At 43.9% G+C, this 24,077-nt stretch overlaps 1 protein-coding gene across 3 annotated transcripts in view; it reads right to left on the reverse strand.

Moving 5' to 3' along the window:
• Positions 1–24,077, reverse strand: part of SEC31B (SEC31 homolog B (S. cerevisiae)) — a 33,403-nt gene that overhangs the window by 8,465 nt on the left and 861 nt on the right. Inside the window, exons 1-18 of one of the 3 annotated variants that reach the window (XM_012661707.1) lie at positions 22,398–22,485; positions 21,527–21,613; positions 21,044–21,167; positions 14,689–14,884; positions 14,381–14,476; positions 13,309–13,452; positions 12,806–12,948; positions 11,847–11,946; positions 11,559–11,720; positions 10,846–10,980; positions 8,201–8,431; positions 6,177–6,251; positions 5,358–5,457; positions 4,688–4,866; positions 4,347–4,473; positions 3,838–3,983; positions 2,951–3,124; positions 2,270–2,431 (exon numbers count right to left, since the gene is read on the reverse strand). In XM_012661707.1, coding sequence (XP_012517161.1) covers positions 2,270–2,431; positions 2,951–3,124; positions 3,838–3,983; positions 4,347–4,473; positions 4,688–4,866; positions 5,358–5,457; positions 6,177–6,251; positions 8,201–8,431; positions 10,846–10,980; positions 11,559–11,720; positions 11,847–11,946; positions 12,806–12,948; positions 13,309–13,452; positions 14,381–14,476; positions 14,689–14,884; positions 21,044–21,167; positions 21,527–21,605 — 2,373 coding nt within the window. In that variant the 5' untranslated portion in view covers positions 21,606–21,613; positions 22,398–22,485. Of the gene's footprint in view, positions 1–2,269; positions 2,432–2,950; positions 3,125–3,837; positions 3,984–4,346; positions 4,474–4,687; positions 4,867–5,357; positions 5,458–6,176; positions 6,252–8,200; positions 8,432–10,845; positions 10,981–11,558; positions 11,721–11,846; positions 11,947–12,805; positions 12,949–13,308; positions 13,453–14,380; positions 14,477–14,688; positions 14,885–21,043; positions 21,168–21,526; positions 21,614–22,397; positions 22,486–24,077 lie in introns of those variants that run through there. The other 2 variants (XM_012661705.1, XM_012661706.1) reach the window with 2 other exon arrangements.

Genomic DNA, 24,077 nt, shown 5'->3' on the forward strand with positions numbered 1-24,077 from the left:
TACCACACACCTATCAGAATGGCTAAGTTGAAAAACAATGATAACACCAAATACTGGTGAAGATGTGGAAAAAGCAGAGCATTTTTCTATTGCTGGTGGGAATGTAAAGTGGTACAACCACTCTGGAAAATAGATTGGCTATTCCTTTTAAAACTAAAAATGGACTTAACATGCAACTCAGCAATTGTATCCTTACATTCCTAGGTATTTATCCTAGAAAAATGAAGACTTATTTTCACTTAGAAACTTACACTCAAATGCCCATAGCAGCTTTATCCATGATAGTCCCAAATTGGAAACTACCTAAATGTCCTTCAAACAGTGAATGGCTAAGAAAACTGTGGTACATCCATACCATGGAATACCACTCAGCAATAAGAGTGAATGAACTATTGGTACACACAATACCCTGGATGAACCTTAAGGAAACAATGCTAAGTGAGAAAAGCCAATCTCAAAAAGGATATGTACTACATGATTCTATTTATGTACCAATTGAGAAATAACAATTATAGAGCTGTAGAATACATTAGTGATGCCAAGGGTTAGGGATGAGGGATGGATGTGGCTATAAAGGGGTAATACAAGAGAGTCTTGTGATGATGGTACAATTGAGTATCTTGATAGTGGTGGTGGTTACACACCACAATGTGACAAATTGCATAGCTATACATACACACACAAATAGTACAGGTAAAACTGGTGAAATCTTAATCTATGGATTGTACTAATGTCAATTTCTTGGTTTTGATGCTGTACTGTGGTTGTATGGGATGCTGGCATGGGGTGAGGTGGGGTTGGGATGTAGGAGATTTCCAATTATTTCAAAATGGAAAAGAAATGGGGAAAGGGAGGTAGAAGGGAAGAGAGGGGAAGGAGGGAAGGGGAGAGAAGTGAGAGGCAGGGAAGAAAGAAAAGGAATTAGGGTGGGAATTGAAGGTAGGATAAGATGAATCATCAGAGGTTCTGCCTGATACCTCTGTCTTCAAATCTCCCTGGATTTTGTTCCCCAGCTCCTCTAGTTAGCTCCTGGTCTCATATGTTTAACAGTACCTAACCCACCTGGGCAATTTGTCCAGAACCTGAGGAATATTCTCAATTATTTTTTTTTTTGAGACAGGGTACTGCTCTGTTGGTTGCCCATGCTGGGGTACAGTGGTGTGATCAAAGCTCACTGCAGCCTCAAACACCTGGGATTAAGTGATCCTCCTGCTTCAGCTTCCTGAGCAGCTGGGACTACAAGTACATGCCACCATGCTGGCTAATTTTTTAAAAAAAATTTTTTGTAGAGATGGGGGTCTCACTATGTTGATCAGGCTGCTCTCAAACTCCTGACCTCCTGAACTCCAGTGATCCTCCCACCTTGGCCTCAAAAAATGCTGGGATTACAGGTGTGAGACACCTCGCCTAGCAATTTCTGTCAATTCTATCTACTAAATACCTCAAATACAATCTCACTGTCCAACTTTAGATTACTTCATGTCCTCATCATCTCTTGCCATAGCCTCCTAACTGCCTCCCAGCCTGGCCTTCCTCAACACATAGCTAATGTCATTCCCCTGCATAAAAATATTCAATAGCTCCTCCTTATCTTCAGGGTCAAATCTAAATTTTTTAGCACAGAATGCCAGGTCCTTAGTGATGTAACTGCTACCTGTTGCTCCAGCTTCATCTAACCTCACTTCATGGCCACAAACACCTGTGTTGCAGGCCCATTAAAATATTAGTTCCTCAAAAGGCCTCTGCTTACTCTTGCTTCCATGTCTTTGTACATACTGTTCCTGGTGCCTGAAACAGTCTTCACCTACCCAATTCCTTTGCCTAAATAACTTCTAATTTTCAAGATTCAGATCAAACATCATACTCATTATGAGACATTCCCTGAACTGCCCTCTTTCTCCCTGCCTCTCTCTCCCCCACCCCTCCACACATACACACAGTAAACTGCTTTCTTCTATATGATTTCATAGCACCTTGCCATACCCATCATGGAGTTTATGCATTTTACTATAGTTATTTTTTACATATCTATCTTTCCACTGGACTGTGAACAACTTGAGGGCAAGGATCATGATTTGTGCACCTTTATGTCCTAAGAGTCTAGTAGTTGTTAAATAAATAGTTACTAGAAAAACAAAAGAATCTATGCTCTATGGAGTCAGGAATTTTCCTCAGTTTTATTCACTAATATATTCCAAGTGCCTAGAACCATGTCTGGCACACAGTATTTTGAATGCATGAACAAATGAATTAACAAATAAGGTCTTACCTGGTGAGAAGACTGGGATCCCAAGCCGTGAGCTGATGTCTCTTTAGAGTGGGGGGTAGCTCCCACAGCAATCCGAGGGAAGGGGAAAGGGGGAGGCTGCTGGCCCAAGACAGCAGAATCTTGGGCATGAAAAAGCCGATCTCTCAGCTGCTGAACTGGAGGCTACAAGAGTTGTAATAAGGAAGGGCTCTGTTAAGTAAATAAAAACAATCAAACATCCTTTTTTACAAGCCTAGCCCCATATAGCAGTCAAACTTTGGCTGACGCTCTACACTCTAGCCACCTTAAATGACTCACAAAGTTCCCTAATCCCTGCCAAACATTTGTATACCTCCCTCCTTGCTATTCTTTCTGCCTAGAATGCCCTACATCTGCTGGTAGGCTACTTTTCTTTGAAGGTCCAGCTCAGCTGTTTTAACCACTGGGAAGCCTTCCTTGACTTCTCTAGGCAAAATTAGTCCCTTCCCTGGAGTCCCACAGTGCTTAGTATAAGCTTCTGTTATGGCACTATAAATTAGTGACATCTGATCTTCCTCTAGTAGATTATGACTTGATTGAGGGATTAGATCTTATCCATCCTAGGAGCTTCAGCATTAGCATAGTTCCTAGAACATGGAAATGCTCAGTCAGTGTTAGTTGATTGAATAAAGTGGTTTGCTCTCTCCACGTGGCCCCACTCACCTGAGCACAGTCACTGGGTAGAAAGCTCATGGCAGCAGCAAGGCTGCCCTGGGATGCCAGGAGGTTGACATACTGAGTGATCCTGTAGGTTGTGGCAGGGCCTGGGCTCACCCCATTAGGACCCTGCAGTAGCTTCAAGCTCCTATTAAGGACCATCACCTTCTCCATCAGGTCCTACAGGGACAAGATGAGGGTGGTAAGCCCTCTTCAAAGCACATTCTGCTCTCTAAGTCCAGGCAGGTCACCAAGGATTTTCTACTATGGGCAGAGGGTACCTGGATGCACCCAGGTGAAGGCAGCAGACAATGATATGTAAGAGCTGTGGCAGAGAGGGCTCTGGCCTCACCTCCCAAGGTATTAGGACTGGATTCAACTGGGCCCATCTGGATCTTAGATTTCTGTACATCTCTGCCTTGTCTTTGGCTTTCTGTACCCTTTCTGCTAGTATATCATCAATCATAGACTCTGTTATGCTAATTGTTTCAAGTGTGACTTTTATCTCTCCATGAGTCTGTGACCCACACCTTCTCTGGTTACCTGCAGAGCACCTGGTAGTTAAGATCCACACAAATTCTCACAGCAGCTAATAAAAGGGCCAAGCTCACAATTACTCAGATATTGAAGAAACTTGTGTAACCAAACCCGAAATGGGAAAATATTATGAAGATTAATACCAAGCAGCTGCTTCGCAGTCTACCCTGAAGTAAGGAGGTGATATCTCAGCCTTGGGTAAAGATCCCAGACACTGGAGCCCTTCACTCTTTCCTAACACCCTGGCTCTAGCCTGTAACCAGAAGACTTGCCTCTGATATCTTTGCACATCTCCACTGCTAGCCTCTCTTAAGGGCCTGGTATGGAGTAGCCAGTACCCCACAGAGAAGGGGTACCTGCAGAGCCATGGGGGACGAAGCCTGGTGGCATTTTGCCCAGCACTCTACCAGCCGCTCCACACTCCCTGAGCATACATAACAGAGTCTGGCTTCAGAGGTTAGTACCCTGCTGCCCTCCTGCTCCATGCGATTTCCCAGTATGTCTGCAGAGAGAAAGAAACTTCATTAACGGCACAGCTGTCCAGTAAGCCACCCCCTTCTCCTATCTGGAACAGGTGAAGGACACTGAGCTATGCGACAAGTAGCTAGAGTGGCTTTAAGACAACACTGAGACTAACCCTGCTCTACACTGAAGGGCAAAGCTTTTGCCTCATGATGTGACAAGACAAAGTAAAACAGAACAATAAATGATCCCCACTAAAAGTAGGGGCATGCATTATAGTCTTTGCGCACTGGCTGAGCCAAACTCTGGCCCTGACCACAAGGCCTGGCCTCCCAGAGTTCAGGGTGCTCCTCTGCTTCCTCCCTGCATGTGTCCACTGACTCCATGCTGGAGCCACACCTACCACAGAGCTCAGGGAATTTCTCTGGGCCCGAGTATGTCAGTAGCAAGGCCAGCACCTCTCTCCAGTTCTCCAGGCTGCAGGTACACACCATGTCCTTCCAATTCTTTTGCACAACCCAGGCTAGAAGCTGTAATGGGCAGAAAAGGAAGAAGGCCATCAGCCAGCCATCCGGTATAGGCAGTAGGAGTCATGCATAGGCTTCCTGTTACACCACTGAGTAGGGGCTAGTGTGAAATAGGAGTAGAATAAAGAGAGAGACAGGCAGATACTCTAAACATTAGCCCCACCTGACAAGGTCCAAGTAGTCCCCTCCCTTCTTCTCCTGTATAACAGGCAGTTACCGAGGAGATCTTTGTTTTTTTCTTGGCCAAGTAGCGCTCCTGTGTTTGCTTCAGCAGATCTGTGCCCACAGCCTGAGCCAGGATGATAGCATCAGCAAAGTGCTCTTTCTGTAGACACAGCTCCACAGCAGGGCCCAGTTCCCCAAGCAGGAGAGCCTGGCTCAGGAGTCCATCAGCATCTGCAGGCAGAGGCATCGCCTCCACATTAGACTGCCCTCAGATCCTAGCTTCCTGTCCTCGGAAGGGTTCACAGTACACCAGCCTGCCTTGCTCCAAAAAAAACCCCTTCAAGTATAATTCCTTGGCAATGAAACCCCAGGGATACCCAGGTACAGTAGTAACTAAAGACAGGATCCAAGACAAGGGCAGTAACTCATGTGGCAGTATCACCGATGTGACGTGTGCTTGATCAGCATGGACAGGGTCACATGTCTTCTTTGAGCAAGAAGACAAGGATAGAAAAAAATCTCTTGGTAGAAGGACTTCCATAGGAAGGACCCATCCATGAAAATCTACAACCAGAGAAAGCTCAAACTGGTAAGAAACTCACCATTTGAGATAGTGGGAAGGAAGAAGGAGGCAGGGGACAAAGAAGGAATGTCTCAAGTCCAAGAACTCTGGGCCCACTTACTCCCAAGCAGAGAGTTTCTCTCCCTTAAGATCAGGGTACCTTCTGTGATGGGGATCTCCCATGGAGTCATGTTTTGAGGGACCAGCTCATCAAAGAAGGCTGAGGAAGCAGAGGCTTCCTCTGTGGTGTATTTGGAGGCCTGTATAAGGAAGGACAAAGGTGACTACTTAGGAAATAAACCCAGAAGACACGCAGAGAGCTGGCTTAGTAGCTCTCTGAGAGCACTACTATTTGGCCCTTAATGGGTAATACTTAAAGAATAACCAGGTAAGGTTTGGGAAGGGCCCTAGTTCATGGTTAAGACACAGTTCCAATCTCAACCCGAAAGCTTATAGACTCTGTGTCTCACTCTGGTTCCAAGAGAGTGAGAAGTTTGAAGACTTCAGCAGAAGCTGAGCATTTACTGAGAGCAAGCAAAGAGCCAGGAAGGGGAAGATGCTCTAAAGGCAAGTCTCCTGTGCTACCCTAGGTAAGGCTGAGTGGGCGCCTACCACACCTGGCTGCAGAAGACCTGTTGTCTGTTACTGTTGAGGTCATTTCCCTTGGGCTGAGGGCTCTCACCTAGCCCCAAGTCACTCTTCAACCATGTGGCCACATGCAGGGAGGGATTTGTGAGTATCACTCTTCTCAGCATAAAGTCAAAAAGCACTACATGCTCTTCCCACTTCCACACCACACCAACTGGACTCCTAAGATTCTTGATCTATTTTCCTGAGAAAAAGCCTAACTCCAGGAGGTAAAATGCTCACATATGCAATAACTAAGCCCAGGAAGAGGCATTCTGAGATGGGTTTCCTCTGGCAGGATTCTCTTGTTCTCTGCAACAAGTACATGTTTCTGATATAAAAAGCAGCTTACCTTCTTCTGAAGCTCATCTTTACTGTATCCTAAAAGCTTTAGGAATTTCATTCTGGAGTCTTGCTCTAAGGTCACCTAAGAAACCACAGAACACAGAAAAGTTGCCATTAAATGAATGTGAATGACCCTTGTCATGCACCAAGCTGGACGTCTGTGCCAGTGTACCCTCAAATATAGTTCTTTGTACTACCAGAAGTGCCCTCAGCAGTACATCTCTCCCTTTTCCTCCCCGGATTTGATTTATTCCTGGATGTTGGCAGTGTTAACATAACCCCTCACCCCTTCTGCATGAGAATTTAACCTTCAGTTGACTTCCTAACTCTGTTACCCTGGTAACCTGGTAAGAGTAAAATGTCAGATGTTTTAAGCAACATTGTTTGTGATTGGTAAATTGCATCTGGACTGGAACTATGTAAACTATAAATAATTTATGTGGACACCATGCTATATGTTTCCCGATTGCAATGACTCTTGTAACTGTACAGATACCTTGCAGGGATTTTGTAAGCTATGCTTTTGCAGCTGGCCCAAGAGATATTGGCTTTGGTGGGCAAGAAGCTCCTAAGTCAAGGCAACTTATACACCTGCTGATGTACATCTCACCTCCTTGCACCAGGACTGTCTTGTGAGTTGCTAAAGAGGAGAACTCTGGATTGCTGCATTGACTGCTGAAAAGACTCCCACAGAAGACCTCCTAATGCTATGCTGCTGTGGTCCCTGGCCCATATCCCTCTGAAGAGACTGATGCCAAGTGTAGTCTACAGTAGCCTTGTGAGTCTGAATGTTTAGTTGAGAAGATGCCTGGTAGAAGATGCATGGATATAGTAAATAAAGTCAGCTTCCCACTCAGTGTCCCAAATGCTGAGGAGCAAGCCTTCATGAAGCCCCTCTAATCTGGGTTAGCTGGCCTAAGCCTTCATTTATTCTACACTGAACCATGAATTCTCACCATGATCTTTCTCACAGTCTCTCTGGGCCCCCTGCTCCTTCATGTTCTTGGAAATGTTCATCCACACTCGACTTCAGGAACTGTCATGATGGACAGCTCTTGGGTGGCTTTTAAACCAGACTCCCCTCTGTCCCATAGGTACTGCTGTCTCCTTTGCTCAGCAGTGTAAAGGCTGAACTCCTGCCCACTCCCCTCTGTTCTTTCCCACCTCCCCACTCCTGGAGCTTGCAGCCTGCTTATAATAGGAACATATTTCTTACTCTTTTCTTTCCACCTCTTTCTTTAGCTTCATTCTATAGTCAATAATTTTTCTCAAATCCTTCTCCTCTTTCCCAGTTTCCCAATGTCTACCGTTGTAAAGTTCTGCTCTGTCTAAAGCTCAGACTCTGAGTCCCTCTTAGGTTCCCGGGACAGGGCCTACCCTTCTTTTTGCATTCCTCTCTACAATCCCAGAGATTTGCATAATCCTCCCACTGCCTGACCAGTCAGCTCCCTCTCTTCCTTCAGATCTCTCACTTGTTCATTTCCTTTGACAGGAATAGCACTCCTCCTGATGTCATATGCAATTTGAAATTAAGTTAGAACTGGAACTGAATCCACACCTCCAGAGTACAGTGGCCCACCCATGAGGACTTGCCTTGAGTTACTTGAAACAAACTTAAAGCCTTCTTATAAAAAGGTACCCCTCAAACGAATCTTTCCTTCTCTTGTTTCTTTTTCCTTCCTTTTTTCTTCCTTCCCATCACCTTACCTGCCCTTTGGCATGATCCTGTGAAAACCTTCACCTTGGCTCTGGTAAATTATCTAGGACATCAGCAATAGTAGCAACAAAGGAAAACATCTCTAGTATTCTCCCTCTTCCCTAGCCACTTCATGAATGACCTATAAGCCTCTGATAAAGGGTGAAGATTTTGTGTCCAGAGGGTGGGTATAGTGGGGGATGGGAGAAGCAATGAGAGTTAGGGCCTCTGTAATCTGGGTGACAATGTGGTTGTGCCTCTCCTGGAGTTGATAGGGGCTATAGTTCCAGGCTTTGGAGAAACACTTCTGAGCAGCCAGCCTTCAGGCCTTCTACCTTTAGGAACTGCCACAGCATCTTTTCACTTTGCAGTGAAGCTTGCTGGCTCTTGTTCTGACAATAATTCAGGAGATTTTCAGATCCCAGGGCCTTCTGCAGCTCAGTTGACCGCATTAGCAATTCAGATTCTGTGGTGACTTGACTGACGAAGACTAGGCGGGGGCAAGGCTGTGGCACATGATGGGCAGGGGAGCTGGGGAGGCCAAAGGTAACCAGCTTCCCTCCAAACTGGTGAAGAAAAGAAAGAGCAGTAAAGGTTATACCTTTAAGCCAAAAATGAACACCAAGTCAGGATCACAGGGAGGCCATCTACTGGTAATCCCTAGGATGGGAAATCAATAATAAGAGAGCTCTTGGGGGTAGAATAGGATCAGGAATCGAGTATCAAATGTGCCCTCATATCCAAACCACTTCTCACTCTAAGCACCATCATCTTAAAGCTTCACCATATTGTACTCATCTTCTGCTCACCTGTCCTGTTACCACCATTCTTCCAGTCACTTGGACTAAACACTTAAGCATTTTCAAAGTATTTGTACCCATTATAGCCAGGCAACAAAATCCTACCTCTTCTTGTTCACTGTCTCTCACGCAGGTCTCCTCCATGCTAGCACACCTAGATTACTGGAATTGTTTGCTAGCATTCTGTTTTTTCCCTCCTCCCATCCAAGCCTTAGACTACCACTCTACTGCTTGTACCACCCTGTTGCTACTCAGGAGCTTATAACGGTGTCACAAAGCCACAGGAGAGGGCTTAAGCTCCTCTGCCTGCAGTGCACAAAACCCCATAAAATCAGGGCCAAACCCATCTTTCCCAGAATCTCTCTTTCCTGTTCATTTATGTGATCGCTCCACATCCCCACAATGCTTGGTGCATTCCTGCTTCTGTACCTTTGCCCACAACACCACTTCCACCTGGAGCAGCCTATTCATCAAATTATACACTTTATACACTTTATACCTGGCACAGAATAGGAGCTTAGAATGCCTCCTTTTACCCTAGCAGTTCACAACCTTGGCTGCATATTAAAACCACCTGGAGAGGCATCCGGAGTCACTAGGCCACACCCCAAATAATAAAATCAGAAACTCTGGGGGTGGGATGAGGCATCAGTATTTTTTTAAATTCTTCAAGTTATTCCAATGTCTAGCCAAGGTTGACAACTATTGCTTTACTCGCTAACTCTTGACTATTTCTTTTCCTAATCTCTACCGCCTTAATGAACTTTCCCAGTTAGAATTTTTCTTAATCTTAACTCCTTAGCACAAAATCTATACCACAGCTTATACTAAAAAAACCATTTTAACTTTTGATTTGTATAGTACTTGATAGTTTTACAACGTGCTTACATATATTCTCATTTGAGGTTCATGTCAATTCACCAACTTAAGCCGGACAGGCATTACTATCCCTGTTCTACAGATAAGAACACTGAAGTCCTGCAAGGTTAAGTGACTTGCTCCAGGTTACCCAACTAATAAATGACAGATCTATGATAAGAACTCAAGCCTCTTGACCTCAGAATTCTTTACCTCCCTACTTCTTTTTTTTCTTAAGCTCATTTCCTCTTTTGAGTGTATTAATCTTACCTCCTTAATAAAACTGTTGCCTTCGAAAATAAGAACTTCTACTTTTATACATGTTTTCAATTCAAATCTAATATTTAAAGCATTGTACTAGGTGCTTCAGGGCCCTTCTATTCAAAGTGCTGGTCTTCAGACCAGCAGCGAGGGTAGCACCCAGGAGCTTGTTGGAAAATAAGAATCTTGGGCCCTATCCCAGGCTGAATGAACCAGAATCTGAATTTTAATAAGATCCTCAGATAATTTATATGCACATTAAAATTTGAGAAGTACTGTTTTGGGGATATAAAAATGAAAAAGACATAGTCCCTATCCTTAAGGAGTCCACTACTTAGTAGGGTCTCCAGGCATGGAGACTTTAGTGCAGTTAGAATGTGTCATTACAGGAGTATAAATCTGTGGGATTATAGAGGGAGGTTAATTTTGACTAGGGTTACAGACAGACATCATGGAGGAGGTGGTATTTAAGTGGGAGGCCTTAAAAGGCTGCAGTAGGATTCAGTGGGCCCAGGAGAGAAGCTGAAGGGCAAGGCACAGCAGAGAAGTGGGAGTTGAGAAGTTATTCACAAAACAGAAAGGAGTCACATGTAACTGGAGCGCAGGGAACACATGAGAATGAGATGGTACTGGAAAGGGAAGTGATGCCTTGTGCACATTTAGCCTTGAGTCTATAAGGCAATGGAGACTCAAAGGTTTTGAGCAGAGGAATGACAGGGTGAAATCTATTTTTATTTTCCTTCTCTGTGTTCCTCACTACCAGCCCAGACATGTAAGAGTCAGAGAAAACTCAGAGTCTCACGCTGTTCTCCGTAAGCAAGAGGTCTAAGGCAATCAATTCCTTTTAAGAACTGGCACCACAAACGGTGTGGAATGGGTGAAGGGGCAGAGAAGGAAGCTATAGTAACTCTCTGCTTGAGAGGTAAAGAAGGACCTGATCTGAGACAGAGGCAGTGGGAATAAATTTCCTAGAGAACTTAACTCCATGCTGGGCACATGGCAGGCTTCACAACCACATACACACACACACACAACTACAGCCATACACTCATTGCACTTACGGCAAATGAAACGCCTGAAGGCCTTCTAATCCATTTGGGGGGTTTTTTCAGGGGAGGTATCAATGAGGCTTGGGCCACCTGCTCTGGTACCTGCAATGGTGGGAGAGGCTGGCCTTTGCTGAAGGAAGAGGAGATCTAGGGGAAAAAAGACATCTGCATCATCAGGCTGAAGTGGCAGCTTAGCTAAGAACTCCACCTACAAACTCCATTTTAGGAGGAATCCTTGAGATACCCAATTTGACCTAGAAAGGCCAGACTCCCATATTCCAGGGGATGGGGATGGGACTGGGACTGGTTGTGAGGGTGGGACTCCCATGCAGTAGGCTCTGGGAAAGCCTACTCCATTCAAAGTCTACAATGGAATGTGGTACAAAATGGATCTATAGGAGAGAGAGAGAAAAGACAGTTCATATTCTGGAAATAATGGTCCCATCATAGAGGTCCACTGTTCCTGAAATACTACAGGGAAAATTCAATAATAAAAGTCAAGCTGAAGGCCTCCTTTTTACTGTGTGCTCCTTTGTACTGTGGCAGAAACTAACACCCTCCCAGGAAGATGAGCATTGAAGCAAAGGTTCAGCCCTCCCAAACCCAGGGCCCTGGTCTCCCAGTCTCCGATAGTCCCCATTTCTTCTCAGGATGTATGTCCTTCTCTCTTCCCACAAATAGAGATAGTCCCTTCCCTCTAGCATTCTCCACCAAGCCCTTCAAACCTTGTAGGCCTGTCTCATGTGCTGGACTTCCCAGCTCCTACCCATCACAGAGTACAAACTGATCCAGCCATCAAAGGAGGCAGCAGAGAACACTGGAGGGTCCCGAGGGCACCACTGCACATCAAAGCACCAGCTGCTCTGTGTGGGTAGTTTATATACCACCTAATATGAGGGAACACAATTATTAGGGACCATGCAGTCCACAAAACCCAAAACACATGGCTGCAGCTGGGATTTTTCTGCCATCTCATCTCCCATCCCAGCATGCCCACAGAAGAGCCAGCCTACCTCACTGCTCCCCAGGTCCCAGCACAAGACCTGGTTGTCCTTGGCACTACTGAGCAGCAGTTCAGCATCACCCTGGCTCCAAGACACTGACAAGATCCCCCTAAAATGGAAAAGAAAGAAGAACTAACATTTGTTGAACGCCTACTATGAGTAGGGTGCTTACATGTCTTAGATAATCTCGGCTCTATAAAATGAGTAGTCTGATTTCATTTTACAAAAGAGGAAAATGAGGCTTTGAAAAATTAACTTTCAGACAGTTGCACACCCAGAACCCAAGTCAAACCCCAGAGCCTATGCATTATGTGTTGCACCACTCTGCCTCCCACAGGTCACCGCAGGACAGCCCGCTTTTCACTGATTAGAGAGTAGGAACTATGAATCAGTATGAATCATGCAAACATTCATCCCTGTGGTGTTTTTAGCCAAGGAGGGTAGTGAAAACCTCAACCCTCAAAAGTCCCCAAGGAGATATAAAGACAACACAGGCCTTTGGTTAGAAAGAATAGATTATGGTGTCACTTCCTCTGCTGTGGGCCCAAGAGCTACAGCTTCAGGGGCAGGCCTTTTCACAGGACAGAGAGGAGTCAAGCTGTTTTTTTTAAGGAGAAGTCTCAGAGGAGGCAAGCTCATTACCTAAAGAAACGAACATTATCCTCGGATCGGAACCTAGGGACTCTCCCCAGTGGACTAAACACTGGCTTCAGTGTTTCTCATGACCCCCATCCCACTCCCATGTCTGGAAGTTAGATGGAATCTCAGGCTCTTTTCCATAACCTTAGGGTCCAAAGGAACTCCTCTTGGTTAGGGCTGAAACTAGTAATGGGTGACTGTATGTTCATTGGGATGGCTTTAAAGCCAGGGAGGATGTTTGGTGGCTAAAGTGAGGTATTCACTGCCTCCTACCCAGGTCAGTTATACCCACCGTCCCTCCAAGGATGTGGATGGGTTGGAGATGCTACCTGCTGTGGCTCTCTAGCACCTTCAGGGGTGAGGAGGCAAAGCGCAAGTCCCACAACTGAATCACCGGGAGACGATCATCTTCTGAGCATAGTACTAACTGGGTGGCTATGGCTGGGTGCCAGGCCAGGCCTGAGCAGTGCATCTGTGAACAAAGCAGATCCCAATGCATGATGTAACCTGACTCTTCTGGTTATGAACCCTTTATGCCCAGCTAGAATGCAACCACTTTTAGGATAGGTTTTGTGTCTCTTCCATGTGATGGGGAACACCACAGCCATCAGGGAGTAAGTGATGCCCATGAATAAGTAAGGAATGGTAGAAACCTCCAGATCAGCTCTGTTTAGTTTCTCTAAGTTTTCTCTCTCAACAGGAAATCTGCTAAGGGGCTGAATCCACATGTCCAACAGCTGAAAGCAGAACCCTTGCTTGGGGCAGAGCAGCTCCAACTGCTAGATAGAGAGAAGCCAGAGTCCAAGCCTATGTTCTGGCCTCCACTACTCACCCTGTTGCTGTGATCACTGACTTTGATGATAGGCTCATTCTTCCTGAGATCCCACACAACTGCCTTGCCACTGGGGTGAGCAGAAGACAGAATGTATTGGACTTGCCGGTTCCAAGAGAGTGCCTTGATGTCCTCTGGGGGCTGCTGAGGCAGGATGGTGGGCGGAGAATGACAACTTGTCACCCCCTGGACCTAGTGACATCTGCTCTTCCTCTGTTCCCAACCACCCACAGCCTGGGGCCACCCAAACTAAGACAGTTTCAGGTTGCTGGGAGTTGAATTTTCCAGGGAGGATCCTTTAGGGTACAAGTATAGAAGCAGAGGGAAAGGCAGGCACACTTGGGTTTTACCCCGTCCCAAAGTTCTCCTGAGAGGATAAAGATTTAAAAACAGCCCTCTTGTCTAGGACAAGAGAGAGACAAGAGGGGTACAGAAGGAAGAAGGTGAGGGAAGAAGGGAATCTTAGCCACCCAAGAGAGAGTGAGGCAGCAAGAAAAACCACAAGATGCTATCAAATTCATACTTAGCTTACCTCATGGTACTGTAAGCATAAGAGAGAAAAGCCAGGAAGCAAAAGACAGGCCCAGTAACAGACTGACAGATAGGCACATTCAGAGACAGAAGACACGCCAGACCCCAACTGCATACGAGAGCCACGTACAGAGAGAACAAAGCGAACCCTTCCCAGAAAAGGACAATGGTATGTCTGGGGCCCTACTCTTGCTCCCTGTCTTCCGAGCCCAGGGCCCTACCAAAGCTATACTGTGATAAATAGCACTTCCATTCCTTCTTTCAGTGTCTTTTGCTCTCCCCAACCTTCATCTCCCTCCCATAAACTTCTAGAATAGGTAATGGCCACAAACCAGCCACCCCACATACACCCTCTACCCCACTCTCCTTCCCAGTTCTCATCTGGCCGGTAGCATGTTAGTCTATGGAGCTTTATTGCCCTCCAGTGGTAAAGCCTAAAATCTCTTGTGCTCTGGCTGGCTCCAGAACTCAAGGCTTCACCTGGGATAACCAGCTGCACACTCTAAGCAGCAGCTGGGTGGGGGCTGGAGGGACTCCTCACCTGTGATTTGGATCCTGGAGTCATTGGCACACTCAGGTTATTCAAATCCCAAATGAAGATTTCAGAGTTACTGGCCCCTGAGGCCAGGAGGTTGCCCTGTATGAATAAAAAGTGTTTGGAGACACACCATCCCAGGAAGAGATGAGAACAGGAAATGGGGAAAGAGCCCACATTTGGGGCTGTCAAAAGCCTCCCCTGTAACAGCCTGGAAAGGGTTCGGAGTTACAGACTGGGGGCACAAGTGAATGCTTCCACTCAGACCTGTTGCTCCATGGCTTGGCCATGTTTGACCCACTGAAATGTAGTACCTGGAAAGGATTAAAGTCGAGGGCTCTGACAGCCCCCATGTGCTTCTGTCTCTGGGCAATCACAGGTTCCTTCCCCGAAGACAGGATGTGGGTCACATTGTATAGAGTAAGCATGCCATTGTCCCCGCCGCCTGCAATAACCCCGGAGCCTTCCAGAAGCCCATTGCCAAAGCTCCCCCAGATCAGCTTGTGAAACCTACAAAGAGGAGGAATTGGCATCAGCACCAACTTAAGCCCATGTTAGTAGCAAAGGACAGGCATCTTTGTCAACCTCTGCCATTATGCAGGCATCCCCACCCCTAGCTGAGATCTGTCTCCATTTCCCAGACACTGAAGGGAAGTCTCTTCTGCCCAGTCATGCCCTTTCTCTGAAAAATTGTTTTATCTATGTTACAGTAGAAGCAAGGAAGTTACAGCCTCTGAGTTATGTGGAGGTGTATATATATATATACATATTTTTTTTAAGTTAACATTAGGGTTATATAGGCCCTATGATAAATACTTCAAATAGATTACTTCACTTAATCCTCACAACTTAAATAGGTAATAACAACTTACACTTACTGAATACTCGCTATGTACCAGACACTGTTTTAAGTGTTTAACATGTATTAGCTGATTTAATACTTAACAACTCTATGAGATATTACTCTTTTCTCCATTTTTATTTGAGGAAACTGAGGCACAATGAAGTCATAAGACTTCTGTACAGAGCTAGTAATTTTATCTCTATTTTATAGCTAGGAAGTGGCAGAGTCAAAGGTTCAAAGTCAGGCCCATATTATTCCAGAGCTCATAAAATACTGCCTCTTAGTGAGAGGAAAATCCAAACTTTTCTGTAACTGATTAGAAGCAGACTTCCTGGACCAACAATTGCTGTCCTCTCTTCACTCTCAAACTGGAAGTGAGAAAAAACTCAAGGACCTCCCTACCCCATGCCTCTCCCAGGTGAATGGCCCATTGGAGCTGCCACATGGCTGCAATAGGCCAGCCCTAGAGACACGAAAGGATAAATGCCCCATTTGGGAAACTTTTCTGGCTTTCTGAGGATGCTTCTAACAAGATATTGCCATTGTCTTGCACAGAAGAAAAAGATGGACTCTGGATCCCCTGAAGACAAGTCTGGGTCCTCTGCAAAGCCTCTAGGGAAGGCATGTGAAATCCCTGAAACTTTACAGGTGATCTGTCTCCCATTTCATAGCTATTAGCCAAGGACATTTCCACAGCCCTTTAGAGAAGCTGGATTTCATACCAAATGATGTTACCAGATCAGTTAGCAATGGAATATTCCCACACCCTGTGAACAGTGAGCAAAGAAATTGAGTGGGGTGATAGGGAAGGAAACTGGCCAATCATTGGAGCACAGCCAGCCTGTTAGAAGCAAAGAGCAGAGCACTAGTTCAGACCAGGTCAGCATCTGAAGCAAAACAGCAGAGCTGACACAATGCTAGCTATGAGGCTACTGTCAGAAAGGGTGTTTTCTAAGGTTGCACTGATCTTAACATGGCAGAAGAATGCTTTCCATACTGGCTCAGGAGGCTGCTATGTCATCCAGGGACTGGAGCTCAGTGGGGACAGAGGGCATGTCAACAGAATAGCTACAGGAGCCCATAGCAGGTCACACAGGAACCAAAGGAGGGTATGGCCAGTGAGAAAACTCACATGGGAATGGAGAGGATGCAGTGATCCCAATAAGCTGAGAGAATACAGATCAGAGCAAAAGGTTCCTGAGACCTCAAGGGGGAGTCACTAAAGGGTTGAAGAAGAGGGCAGTTACTTTAGAGTGGCTGAAATGCAGCACACAGGGTGTGACAGAGTGATTTTCTGTTTGCATGTAGAAAGCACATTTCTGTTGTTAACCATCTCACTAGTGAGGGTGAAGCTGGCACCTGAATAGGTTGTGATATGGAGAACACCTGAGAGAGTGGGAGCATCTAGGTCAAGCTAAGCAAGAATGGAGATTTGATCATTCAGTCTAAAGTTGGGCTCAAGGAGTGTCAATCATCTCTACTCTGCAAATGGACAGAGAACAAGAGATAGCTCTGTGTGTGTGTGTGTGTGTGTGTGTGTGTGTGTGTGTGTGTAAGGTGGAACGGGAAAGGGAGTAGAAGAATGGGGAGAAAAGGGAAGAAATACGACAAAATGTTAACTAATAACTCTAACTGAAGGTCATATGATTGTTCATTGTACTCTTCTGCAACTTTCCTGTAAGTTTGAATAAAAAATAAAAAGTTAGATAACAAAAAAGGTGGCCTTTAGCCTGAAAATAGGAACTGAGAAGTTTAAGGAGAAGGTATATGATGAAGAGTTCTGTAGGAAGGTGGGAACATTTAAAACATGAGAATATAGCTGGAATTCTCTGCTAAAGAGGTTCCCAGGATAATGGCTGGCAACGATGGAGACTATATGGCATCACAGAATGATGGGTGGTACCTAAATATATAGGTTCTTTGATTCCCACCAGACCTAGTGAAGCAGAATTTCCAGAGACAAGCCCTCAGAATTTACATTTTTTAGGAAGAGCCCCCCAGTGATTCTAACAAGCAGCAAGGGCTTAAAACCACTCTACTAGATTCATGAGATTGCACATCAGCTTAGACCAATAGAGGAAGAAGCTGAATTTCATAAAGATAGAACCGGCCATAACAACCAGCTCATCGCTATGCTTCTGGCAAAATGAAAGAGACCAGGCTGAAAAGAATAAACCGAGGCCTGTGACATAAGGATGCTGCAGCAGTTAAGCTCATCTGAGACCAAACTTCACCTTACAATTAAACACATATGCTGTATAAATTCTTCCATGATTTATTCATGTCTTTGTTTTGGATTTTGCTTTCACTTGCTTAGTACAGCTCCTTTTGAAAAATCCTGACCTTATATTAGTGAACTGAAGTGAAAAAGACTTTGTCCACATCCAGGCCAAAATAGCTTGGGAAATCCAAGTGTCCTTAAAAGGCAAACAGAGTGGTAAAGGCAGTACTCCAAGCTGGAGAATGAATGGAGCAATGGCTGTTTGAGAGGCAAGCTACTTTCTGAATGCCCACTGTACACCAAACTACTATGTATCTACTATGAATCCTGAATTTATAGTGGAGAAAACAGGGTCAGAGAAGTTGAACAAAGTGCCCAAGAGGGCAGTAAGTGGCAAAGTTGGGATTTGAACCCAGGTCTATCCAACAACAAAGCCCATGTTCTATCTATGATCTTGAAGCCTCTAAAAAAAAAAGGCAAATCTTGAGAATAGGGAAAATAAGTACACAAAATGATTTTTTTCTGCTTAGTGTTCTCCCTTACAAAGGTACCCAAAGACAGAGCACAGTGCTCTTCAAATAGCTAAAATTTAGATAAAGGTAGAATGATAGAAGATAGATCCCTGACTTTCTCCAGGTTACTAGAGGATGCGTCTTGTAGAGATTATGGAGGCCACTCAGAGATCTAGAACCTCAGTGTAGACAGAGGGTGAAGTACAGGAGATCACACATTGGCTTTTCACCTCGTTCGGCCACAGCAGCTATGTCCTCAGTCAATGACACAATGTATTATTCTCCCAGAAACCTTTCTTCTTGAGTGAAATTCATCTAACAAACCAAACATTGTTTGCTTCAGTGCACATGCTAATTCATATTGATTTTGATTACATAGAGAGGCATTTATCCATGCACTCTCTTCTGTCTATTTATAGCTTGAGGCTGTCCCTTATCTATAACCAAACCAGTGTTTCAGAACATTTCTCTTTCAGTCCTATAACCATACCAGTGTTTCAGAATGTTTCTCTTTCAGTCCAATATTTCCAGATATTTCTCTGATGCATCGTGGATTGAGGATGAGGGTATCTTCAGGATTCAAATTTGGCTGAGGCATGGGTTTGGTGAAAAGGGAAGGCAGAGGAAGGGGGAAGATTTTAAAAGGCATATGTTTAGTTGATAATGAAGAGACACGGGAAGAGGTTTAAAAAAAAGAAAAAGGGAAGGAAATAAAAGGGAAGAAGAGACTGAACATAGCACCTGAATTTGGGTCTCAGCAGGTTCTTCAAAGTCATCTTGTATAACCTCTTCTTTATACATAAATGAGGAAACCTAAGATAAGTGACTTAACTTGCCCAAAGTCACACAGCTTTATTGGTATTATAGTCAAGGCTACAGCCCAACAAAACTGGGCTTTCCACTACATCATGCAGAAGATAACATAGAAAAGAAAGGAAAGAGGAAAGCATAAAACAAAGAATGAGTAGTCTTCTATCTACCCTGATCATCTTGGTCAATAGTTTATGATACTGACTTTTGAGTGGGTGACATAACCCAGACTGGAACAGAAAGAAGTGTCTGAGACACTGGGATGTCTGAGATAATTTCTTCAGAAAGCCCCCAACACTACTGTGTCAAAGGTAATCCCTTTGGGATTGAGGTCTTTGGGAATGAGACTCAGTCTTCAAACATAGTTATAGAGGTGGGAAAAGAGATGAAATACTATCAATAGTGTTAACTGTACTATTAAATATTTATTTTGATTACTGGCCCCAAATCCCTGCAGAGTGGAGCAAGAGTATGAGGTAAAGTTCATGACTCCCAAATTCAAACTAACCCTTGAAAAGCTCTTAAGGCACTAAGACTAACTGAAGACTAACTATAACTAACTGAAGTGTTGGATATGAATGTTCAGTTTGGTAATCCACAAGTTTCTAATATCACTCATTCATTCAACAAATATTTATTAAACATAATGCCAGGCACTGTTCCAGGTGATGGAGATAGAGCAGTGAATGAAACAGATAAAATCCCTGCCCACATGAATCTTAGAATTCAGTTTTGAGACTTCTTTTTTTATTATTTCAAAATATTAAGGGGGTATGAATGTTTTAGGTTTTTGTAATGCCTGAGTCTTGGCTATAGGTGTGCTTGTCCACCCAAATAGTGATCATAGTACCCATCAGGTTGGTTTATTCCTTTCCCCACCTCTCCCTTCTCAAGGTTTCTTAAACAATTATATTGCCTCTTTCTTAGGAATAAACCCTTAGCCCTAAGGAGCCACTACTGTGCTAAAGCTGTAGCTTGGCTCATTGAGGATAAGAGCCCTTGCTCACTGCCCCCTTTCCTATCTCCAGGAGTATAAACATTCTTGAATTAGCTCACCCTTTTCAGGGTCCCTTTCTGAAAGGCTTTCTCAGGGGTTAAGAATATCTCATCATTATTGGTAAATCCCCAAGTGCCTCCTCTTCAAAGGGTACAGGTATTGGAAATACAAAGAGATGTAAAAAATTGCAAATAAGGGATGCTGTTGTAAAGTGATATAGGGGCTCAAGAAAAGGCAAACAATAACTAACCTTTCATTATTAGGTTAATCTGTGAAAAAAAAAGAAGAGTGTACTTCTGCCTAAATATTTTAACTAATCTCTTGGAGGGATGAAGAAATGCACAAGGAGTTCATCAATCATTAGAGGGAAAGTTGCCTTCTAGACCAGTAATCTCTAAAGTAGGGTGGGCAAGATAATTCACTGGGCTATAAGAAAAGTATTTATATTTTAATCTAAAAATGATAGAAATAGTACCTTATTAATAGTATAGCAATACATGTGTATTATTTATATTGAATATATAACTTACATATAAAGAATATTCACATTTTTTCTGATGGTATAAAAATTTGGAGACCATTGCTTCAGACTGTAAGCCCCACTTTTACAAAACCTTTAAAAGAACAGTAGAATAATGGAAGAAGAAGGTAGGTTTTAGACTCAGATAGGCCTAGACTTAAATCCTAGCTTCTCAGAGTTTTAGTTCCTTCCTATGTAAAATGGAAATAATGATACTTAATGCTTAGGCTTAATTTGAGGAATAAATAAAACATACAGAGCCTATAGCACAATGTCTGGCATGAATATATGTGCTCAATGAATGACGGTACATAGCCCTGTAAGATTGCCAGAGCCATGAAATCCATGAGAACCAATCAGTACCTAATAGCAATGAGGAGACGATCATTCGTTCTCTTCTCTGTTGACAGAAGAGGGTGATATTGTGTAAGGTTGTTATTTTCACAAAAGCCAAGGGAGAAAGGAGCCAATATCTCCGGGTTCAAAAAGAGATCAGGTACATGCGGGTCCAGGCTTGTGTGAGGTTATCTTCTATCACATGCATTCTGCCTGAACTGCTGCTGTTGCTGCTGCTGACCAGAAAGCTGGGCATGGTTGTTTTCAAAATCTTTTTGCAAAATAAGCCCAGAGTTAACTTCTCTCCAACTTGGCAAAGCTCCTTCTCCCCTCACTTGTCTCCTCATGAGCCCTGAGAAGCACACACTACTCCCAGGATTCCTCATTAGGATCTGCCCTGCATACCCATCAATAGTTCAGACATAGTACCTGCTCGAGGCAGACAGGACTCCTTTGCATTTCAAGTCCAAAGAAGGGTCCCTGAAATCAACCTCAAAGATTTCCAATGTACCATTTGTGCTAAAGGAGGCATCTAGCTGCTGGGCAGATGTTCCTAGGCACAAGAAAAGTCAAGAAGAGGCAGCATATGAACACCAATATATGCATGGATTTATGGTATAAAAGGGTTAAGGAGTAGAGAGAAGGAGGAACAGGAGAGGACTGGGTATACCCTTTCTCTAAGGGTAACTCCAAAGAAAGCAAGAAAGCATGAGGTGCCTAGACTTGAGCCAGAGTCCAAGGCTACCCTTAACTACCCCAAAACATCTAATATCCCCTTGTTTATGCTGTAAGCCATCCCCACCTTTCCATGATCTGAAAGCTTTTTCTGATGTTCAGTAAAGAATTCTAGATACTAAATTTCCCCTCAGCCTATATACTTCTAATGAATCCTAATCCACAGTATCACCATACCTGTGGCCAGATACACAGGGTACTGGCTGGCTGGGCTCCATGCTTGGACAGCTGGCCGCTCAAGTTCCTTCAGCTTCATGGTCTGTCCTGTGGGTGGCAGAAAACTGGCATAGCCCTCAGCCCACCGAAAATAGAAACCAGCAAGTGTAATAGCCTGATCCAGGGAGCATCTGTGGACACGAGATCTTGTTTCTCTTTCTCCACCATGAGATGGGGCATTTCAGGGCAACATAGGGTGACAAATACATGACCATCTGCAGATCTAAGGACAGTTCATTTACCGAATTATTGAAATCTAATGCTTTAAACCCCAAAAGATATTCAACCACACTGGTTGCCACAGGCTCAATGGTGATAACCATCAAGTCAGATAATCTCTCGGTGATTTTTGTCCATTTCTTCGCTTTAAATATCACCCGTATGCTGATGACTTTCAAATGTGTATCACCAACACAAATCTCTCCTTTGAGCTTCAAGTTCTCATGTGCAATGTGAAAGTCAAGAGCATATGGCTGTATCACCAACACAAATCTCTCCTTTGAGCTTCAAGTTCTTATGTGCAATTGCTAATGAGTATTTCAAATTGGATATATAGCAAAGATACCCAAACAGTCTGTCTAAAATCAAGTTCTCTATTCAAGTATCTCTTACCTGAAAATCTTATTCTTCCTCTGATTTTCTTCATCTTGGTAAATGGTACCACTATCCAACTACTGCTCAACCCAGAAACATGAATATCCCTCTGATCCCTCCTTCCCCTCTAATCCATCACTTAGTCTTTCTGATTTTACCTCCAAAACATATCTTAATCTGTCTACTTTTCTCCATCTTCACTGCCACCAGTCTTTTTGAAGATAACGGCATCTCTCACCTGAATTATCATAATAGTGTCCCAACTGGTTGTCCTCTTGGTACTCATGTCATTACTCAATTCATTCTCTACACAGCAGCATGGGTGAACTTCTAAAATAAAAAATAGGATTTTGGCATTCCATGCTTAATATCTTTTAATGATTTCTATCACACACACAATAAAATTCAAGCTCCTTTGAGCTCTGTTCAAAGGCACCAGCCTACCACTTCAACTTCATCTTTTGCCACTTTTCCCCTTATTCATTGTGCTCCAGCCACATCAGCCTTTGTTCATTTCCTGACTTTTTCCTACCTTAGAGCCTTTGCAAATGCTGTTCCCTATACTTTGAATTCTCTTCCCTTTACTTTCAGCATCACTGTCTCCTTATCATATCTTTCTGGGCTCAGCTTCTTACCTCCTCAAAGAGGTATACCACCCAATCAAAAACAGCCTCAATTTTTTTCTTCCTAGCAATTTATATTTATTTATTTACATTTACACTGTTGGTCTCTTCCACTAATATGTAAGCTCCATGAGAGCTGGCACTGTGTCTGCTCTGTTCACCATGTTATAACTAGTGCCCAGACCAGTATCTGGCACATAGTAAATGCTTGATAAATTATTTGTTGAAAGGATGCAGATATCCATTTCAACTCTGTGGTTTCCAATCTAATTCTAATGCATATTCAAGGTCCCATCCCAACAGGCTAGCAGAAAGGTTGTTTTTTTTTTTTACATTACACTGAACCTGAGGGAAGAAACTTAGGACTCATGCTGACCTGCCTGAGCAAGCCATAGTCAGATCAGTCTCACCTACAAAAATGGGAGGTAGTATTGTTAGTGAGATATGAGCAGAGGAAGTACAGAACAGGTCATGTAAACAAACAGGATACTGAGTAAAACACACACTGCAAGATAAGGGTAGCTGGAAGTGTCACAGAATGTTAATATAAGAAAAGTGGGACATAAGCAGAGAAAATACAAAAGCTAGCAATGTAAACAAATGGTATATGGAGTAAGAGAATATACTGTAACCATAACAAGGGTAGCTACAACTATCACAAGAAACATAACAAAAACAACACAGGGCACATTATACATTACAGTCACCCCCCCATTGGCTTTGGACACCACAACACATCTGGTCTAACCATATAAGGTGAAAAACTCCCCCTGCCCGACAGCTGGAAGGAGACAACATCCACATTGGTCAAGAAAAAAAGAAGAGACATCATGAAGGAGGAGAGGCCAGACAAGAGAAAAAGGGATGACAAAGAGACCCCAGTGTCACTGTTTGCTGGGATGTGTGCCCACTCCCCCTTTTGGAGTATACTATTATTTGTTGATTAGAAACCCAAAGACCCCAGGTGCCACTGTCCACTGGGACATGTGCTATCGCTTGCTGATTAGAGACCCAAAGAAACCCCAGTGCCACAGTCTGCTCGGATGTGTGCCCACTCTTAACCCCTTTAAGAGTGAGCTTTCGCTTTAATAAACTTTGCTGCTTGCTGTTTCAAAATCACCTCTTGCTTTCATTCTCTGATTGCAAGAAGATTAAGAACCAAGGAGTTCAGTGGCTCAAGGGTGTAATCCTAGTACTCTGGGAGGCCGAGGCAGGAGGATCACTTGAGCTCAGGAGTCCGAGACCAGTCTGAATAAGAGTAAGACTCCGTCTCTACTAAAAATAGAAAAAATAGC

Source organism: Propithecus coquereli, unplaced genomic scaffold (genome assembly GCF_000956105.1).
Source record: "Propithecus coquereli isolate 6110/MARCELLA unplaced genomic scaffold, Pcoq_1.0 Scaffold73, whole genome shotgun sequence".
NCBI classification, from domain to species: domain Eukaryota; kingdom Metazoa; phylum Chordata; class Mammalia; order Primates; family Indriidae; genus Propithecus; species Propithecus coquereli.